This window comes from Littorina saxatilis, linkage group LG1 (genome assembly GCF_037325665.1).
Source record: "Littorina saxatilis isolate snail1 linkage group LG1, US_GU_Lsax_2.0, whole genome shotgun sequence".
In the NCBI taxonomy this organism is placed as follows: domain Eukaryota; kingdom Metazoa; phylum Mollusca; class Gastropoda; order Littorinimorpha; family Littorinidae; genus Littorina; species Littorina saxatilis.
Genome location: NC_090245.1, coordinates 107,344,900 through 107,352,583, shown reverse-complemented (window position 1 = coordinate 107,352,583; position 7,684 = coordinate 107,344,900). Strand labels below are relative to the sequence as shown.

Here is a 7,684-nt window from a genome sequence, read left to right as displayed (position 1 = left end):
GATAGGGGATGAGAGGCGGGGTAGGGGTAGGGTAGAGGTGTGGGGAGGGGGGGCGGAAGTGGGCAAAGCAGGTCACTTTAGTGTCATATGCTGTCACTTTAGTGTCATATGCTGTCACTTTAGTGTCATATGCTGTCATTTTAGTGTCATATGCTGTCATTTTAGTGTCATATGCTGTCACTTTAGTGTCATATGCTGTCCCTTTAGTGTCATATGCTGTCCCTTTAGTGTCATATGCTGTCCCTTTAGTGTCATATGCTGTCCCTTTAGTGTCATATGCTGTCATTTTAGTGTCATATGCTGTCATTTTAGTGTCATATGCTGTCACTTTAGTGTCATATGCTGTCATTTTAGTGTCATATGCTGTCATTTTAGTGTCATATGCTGTCACTTTAGTGTCATATGCTGTCACTTTAGTGTCATATGCTGTCATTTTAGTGTCATATGCTGTCATTTTAGTGTCATATGCTGTCATTTTCGTAGAAGGAAAGGGGAGGGTGGGGGGGGGGGGGGGGGGGGGGGGGGGGGGCAGCATATACCCATTAAGGACCCGTAGGCAATTATACATGACTGTTCTAACATTACTATCACATGAGAGTACACATGTTTAGACACTTTCCTTTTCTTATTCCATAATTAGACAATCTGTCGGTGAAACTCAACGTGCACAATTTTCTTTTGACATGTTAAATAAGGTTGAGGAGCGGGGGGGGGGGGGTTGGGGGATAGGGGGGGGGAGACGGGGGAGTGAAATGCCACTTAAATGATAACCCGATTTGTCAGTGCGGATATCGAAATAAAAATGTTGAACATTATTTATTATTTTTGTAGTAATTACGATGATGTCCGAAGACTAACTATACACACATTACCGAATGATCATCAAAATGTACAATGTTTAGGCTTGGTCTGCCAAACCTACGTTTTACCGAAAACATTGAAATATTCTTCTTCTTCTTCTTCTTCTGCGTTCGTGGGCTGAAACTCCCCCGTACACTCGTGTTTTTTGCACGAGTGGAATTTTACGTGTATGACCGTTTTTTACCCCGCCATTTAGGCAGCCATACGCCGTTTTCGGAGGAAGCATGCTGGGTATTTTCGTGTTTCTATAACCCACCGAACTCTGACATGGATTACAATCAATCAATCAATCAATCAATATGAGGCTTATATCGCGCGTATTCCGTGGGTACAGTTCTAAGCGCAGGGATTTAAAAAAAAAATTTTTTATGCAATTTATATCGCGCACATATTCAAGGCGCAGGGATTTATTTATGCCGTGTGAGATGGAATTTTTTTACACAATACATCACGCATTCACATCGGCCAGCAGATCGCAGCCATTTCGGCGCATATCCTACTTTTTCACGGCCTATTATTCCAAGTCACACGGGTATTTTGGTGGACATTTTTATTACAGGATCTTTTTCGTGCGCACTTGGTCTTGTGCTTGCGTGTACACACGGGGGTGTTCGGACACCGAGGAGAGTCTGCACACAAAGTTGACTCTGAGAAATACATCTCTCGCCGAACGTGGGGACGAACTCACGCTGACAGCGGCCAACTGGATACAAATCCAGCGCGCTACCGACTGAGCTACATCCCCGCCCCTTTTTTGAAATATTCGAAAAGGTACATAGCTTTATAAGGTTAAGTGATAGATTTTGATTACCCTGTGGTCACCATGTCCATGATCCAGTATTTGATTATTGGCAGGTCATGCTGTTTTACGTTTTCACTGAAGGTCAAGTTTTGAGTGAATCTTTTTATTACAGGATTTTCTGTGTATTCACATGACTAACCTCAGCAAAAAATGACAGTTTTGCTGCTGCAGAAGCATTGATCTAGCAAGTCTGTGAAAGTCTCTCATCGTCTCTCTGACCCCCCCCCCCCCACCCTCCTCCCCCGGGATCTCCCCGATATTGCAGTCCTTCCCGTCCTCTGTCACATCCTCTAATTCTGTTGCTGCATTTTTTCCTCTTTTTTGTGTGTGTGTGTGTAAAAAAATTGTATCGTGTCTGTCTTGCGTTCTCATAAGGGTATAAGTGATTCTATGACCTTGACATAACGTGAAATAACAATTCCTATCTAGATGTACATATTTTTTATACAACTCCTGTAATGCAACCGAGGAGTGGATTAAATCTAGTTGATTATTTTTAGACAAGTGAGAAATTAGAACGAACTACTTTACACCCAAAATTCACACGTGGATCATTCGAAGTTTGAATAAAGAGGGCTAAAAAATAATCAATACTAGAATGTATTTTTAGAACATGACATCATTTGAAACCCAGACGATTGGACTCTGTTGCGGAAGAATACAACGTTGACTCAAACCTGTAACAACAATGGCTGACGTGCCAGGTTTGTTTCTGTGACTAGTCGACAGACGATGCCATTTGCTTTGTGTGTGTTTTTGTTGTTGCTTACTGTACATGACATACATTACGTGTAAAATCCAGTTCTTTAACAGGCAACAAACCTTGCAAATTTCCAGAAGCTGCAATCTGAAGCGACCTATCTCTGATTCTAGCAGACGATCTCTCCAATGTTTAACACAAAATCAGCAAACTCTCCTGTCACATAGAACGTCCATTGTATAGTGCAATGTTGAAATGAAGTTACCGGTCTGAAACATTTAGTCGTTTCTTCTGAGACAATCCTTGTTCTCTTATCATCTACAGATTTACCGCAGTCTTCACCACGCGAATTCTCAACAGAAGTCAGACTTTCGAACATACGTAGGCAAGCATGATACATCATGACGTCATATAATTCCTAGCATATTGACGTAATGCTAAACATCAGGTTATCCCGAGTTTTCTCCGTAATACATGTCCGTGGGTTTTTCAATGTTCGGTTATTTCTGTGGCTTCATGCGGAAAGGGAACCGTCGTCTGCAATCAACGACATGGACCATTCTGGTCCTTGTTGCTGACAAAAACATGATTTTAACACATAATGTAATGTCAGAATAGCTATATAAACGCTATTGTGTTTTCATCGTAGCAATAGGGTCCGATATTTAGACGAGACAAATATAATGCCGACGAGTCGGAGACTAAGAATAAAGTAAAATAATAAGGACTATTTGAATGACGCGCATTTGACACTCTGAGTGATTAGGCTGAAATGAAATTGCCTACAAAATGTCGTCTGCATGACTGCATGTTCGACCCGTGTTGTTCGTTGTGTAAATAACTTAAACAATGACGACTAACTCGTGGTCATTGTTTAAGCTCTATATAACCACACTTAATATAAGCTTAGCTTGTTATGTGGCCACAAATGTTTATATCGTATATATATACATGCCACCCTGTATTTCATTAATAACATCTTGTTTAACCAGAGGGGGGAGTAGGGGGGGGGGGCAAAGACCAGGAAATGTACTGAGCTGTCAGGAAGACGAAGGTATCTTCTTTTTTTCTTCTTTTTTTCTTCTCTTTTTGTGGAAATAATGACGTTTGTGGAGTGGGTTTTTTCTTTACATGTATAGGCTTTCCATTACAGGACAGCACATAGACAAGAAATTCATAAAACAGAAGACACGTGGACAATTACAACACACAGTTGTTAGAGCACTGAACTTGTACCAGAGATACAGACAGACCAGACGTCACACAGACTAACCCAGTCCATCCCGTTGTTCAAAGCAAGAGAAAGTTCTTGCTAGCTTCTTTTCTTCAGATCGTGTGCCACTTAGGACTGACAGGCGCGTTCTCTTGGCATATTATTTCTATCAAGTAAACCGACATGTCAGACGAAGACAAGTAAAGATCGACGACAAGATTGATATCAGCCACTCAAGCAACTGCTACTCAATTCTTCTCGTTCGCCTGTCACACCTGTAGATCAGATCTCAAGATGAAGTTGGCAGTCTTCTGTAATTCTCCACAGACCGTGAGACGAAACAAAAACTTGGGAAGAGTTCGTTCCCAAATGGCGGTTAGTGTAGCGCTGATAAAAGTGACAAAAACAGACAGACACTCACAGACAGGCCGACAGACAGACAAACACACTCACACACACAAACACACACACACACACACACACACACACACACACACACACACACACACACACACACACACACAAACACACACGTACACATGACAAATAATCATTACATTTTGCCACAAATGATGAACCGGGGACCGTTAGACCCGTTGACAAATCACGTGATCACAGGAAAACGGTGGTCGCAAGCGTTCAAGGCTGTTCAGCCACTTTGAGAGACAGCCCAACAGGACGTTATGGAACGCTGAAATGAAATCTCCAGGAATCTGGCCACTCAATAAGCGTCTGAACCCCATCCGCACACCCCTGGATTCAACTTTTCCACCCCACCCACAGAAACATCACCACCCAACATAACCCACTCAACCCCAGTGCAACCCCCTTCAACACCACGACCCCCTTCAACACCACAACCCCCTTCAACACCACAACCCCCTTCAACACCACAACCCCCTTCAACACCACGACCCCCTTCAACACCACAACCCCCTTCAACACCACGACCCCCTTCAACACCACAACCCCCTTCAACACCACGACCCCCTTCAACACCACAACCCCCTTCAACACCACGACCCCCTTCAACACCACAACCCCCTTCAACACCACGACCCCCTTCAACACCACAACCCCCTTCAACACCACAACCCCCTTCAACACCACAACCCCCTTCAACACCACGACCCCCTTCAACACCACAACCCCCTTCAACACCACGACCCCCTTCAACACCACAACCCCCTTCAACACCACAACCCCCTTCAACACCACGACCCCCTTCAACACCACAACCCCCTTCAACACCACAACCCCCTTCAACACCACAACCCCCTTCAACACCACAACCCCCTTCAACACCACGACCCCCTTCAACACCACGACCCCCTTCAACACCACAATCCCCTTCAACACCACAACCCCCTTCAACACCACAACCCCCTTCAACACCACAACCCCCTTCAACACCACGACCCCCTTCAACAACACAACCCCCTTCAACACCACAACCCCCTTCAACAACACAACCCCCTTCAACACTACGACCCCCTTCAACACCACAACCCTCTTCAACACCACAACCCCCTTCAACACCACAACCCCCTTCAACACCACAACCCCCTTCAACACCACAACCCTCTTCAACACCACAACCCTCTTCAACACCACAACCCCCTTCAACACCACAACCCCCTTCAACACCACGACCCTCTTCAACACCACAACCCCCTTCAACACCACAACCCCCTTCAACACCACGACCCCCTTCAACACCACGGCCCCCTTCAACACCACGACCCCCTTCAACACCACAACCCTCTTCAACACCACGACCCCCTTCAACACCACAACCCCCTTCAACACCACAACCCCCTTCAACACCACAACCCCCTTCAACACCACAACCCTCTTCAACACCACAACCCTCTTCAACACCACAACCCCCTTCAACACCACAACCCCCTTCTACATCACGATCCCCTTCAACACCACAACCCCCTTCAACACCACAACCCCCTTCAACACCACGACCCCCTTCAACACCACAACCCCCTTCAACACCACAACCCCCTTTAACACCACGACCCCCTTCAACACCACAACCCCCTTCAACACCACAACCCTCTTCAACACCACAACCCCCTTCAACACCACAACCCCCTTCAACACCACAACCCTCTTCAACACCACGACCCCCTTCAACACCACAACCCCCTTCAACACCACGACCCCCTTCAACACCACAACCCCATTCAACACCACAACCCCCTTTAACACCACGACCCCCTTCAACACCACAACCCCCTTCAACACCACAACCCTCTTCAACACCACAACCCCCTTCAACACCACAACCCCCTTCAACACCACAACCCTCTTCAACACCACGACCCCCTTCAACACCACAACCCTCTTCAACACCACAACCCCCTTCAACACCACAACCCTCTTCAACACCACGACCCCCTTCAACACCACAACCCCCTTCAACACCACGACCCCCTTCAACACCACAACCCTCTTCAACACCACAACCCCCTTCAACACCACAACCCTCTTCAACACCACGACCCTCTTCAACACCACAACCCCCTTCAACACAACAACCCCCTTCAACACCACAACCCCCTTCAACACCACGACCCCCTTCAACACCACAACCCTCTTCAACACCACAACCCCCTTCAACACCACAACCCCCTTCAACACCACAACCCCCTTCAACACCACAACCCCCTTCAACACCACGACCCCCTTCAACATCATGAGCCCCTTCAACACCACGACCCCCTTCAACACCACAACCCCCTTCAACACCACAACCCTCTTCAACACCACAACCCTCTTCAACACCACAACCCCCTTCAACACCACAACCCTCTTCAACACCACGACCCCCTTCAACACCACAACCCCCTTCAACACCACGACCCCCTTCAACACCACAACCCCATTCAACACCACAACCCCCTTTAACACCACGACCCCCTTCAACACCACAACCCCCTTCAACACCACAACCCTCTTCAACACCACAACCCTCTTCAACACCACAACCCCCTTCAACACCACAACCCTCTTCAACACCACAACCCGCTTCAACACCACAACCCCCTTCAACACCACAACCCCCTTCAACACCACGACCCCCTTCAACACCACAACCCTCTTCAACACCACAACCCCCTTCAACACCACAACCCTCTTCAACACCACGACCCCCTTCAACACCACAACCCCCTTCAACACCACGACCCCCTTCAACACCACAACCCTCTTCAACACCACAACCCCCTTCAACACCACAACCCTCTTCAACACCACGACCCTCTTCAACACCACAACCCCCTTCAACACAACAACCCCCTTCAACACCACAACCCCCTTCAACACCACGACCCCCTTCAACACCACAACCCTCTTCAACACCACAACCCCCTTCAACACCACAACCCCCTTCAACACCACAACCCCCTTCAACACCACGACCCCCTTCAACATCATGAGCCCCTTCAACACCACGACCCCCTTCAACACCACGACCCCCTTCAACACCACGACCCTCTTCAACACCACGACACCCTTCAACATCACGAGCCCCTTCAACACCACAACCCCCTTCAACACCACAACCCCCTTCAACACAACAACCCCCTTCAACACCACAACCCCCTTCAACACCACGACCCCCTTCAACACCACAACCCTCTTCAACACCACAACCCCCTTCAACACCACAACCCCCTTCAACACCACAACCCCCTTCAACACCACAACCCCCTTCAACACCACGACCCCCTTCAACACCACGACCCCCTTCAACATCATGAGCCCCTTCAACACCACGACCCCCTTCAACACCACGACCCCCTTCAACACCACGACCCTCTTCAACACCACGACACCCTTCAACATCACGAGCCACTTCAACACCACAACCCCCTTCAACACAACAACCCCCTTCAACACCACAACCCCCTTCAACACCACAACCCCCTTCAACACCACGACCCCCTTCAACACCACAACCCCCTTCAACACCACAACCCTCTTCAACACCACAACCCCCTTCAACACCACAACCCCCTTCAACACCACGACCCCCTTCAACACCACAACCCCCTTCAACGTTTCAACGCCTGGTGTAAAGACAACTTTTTAG

The 7,684-nt window shown here is 47.9% G+C and overlaps 1 protein-coding gene across 1 annotated transcript; it reads left to right on the top strand.

The window, feature by feature from the left end:
* Window positions 1-3,759: 3,759 nt before the first annotated feature.
* On the top strand, window positions 3,760-7,684 carry LOC138958063 (uncharacterized). The gene is made up of 2 exons (XM_070329124.1): window positions 3,760-3,776; window positions 4,360-7,684. Exons 1-2 carry the CDS (start codon window positions 3,760-3,762, stop codon window positions 7,682-7,684), a joined length of 3,342 nt encoding a protein of 1,113 aa, XP_070185225.1.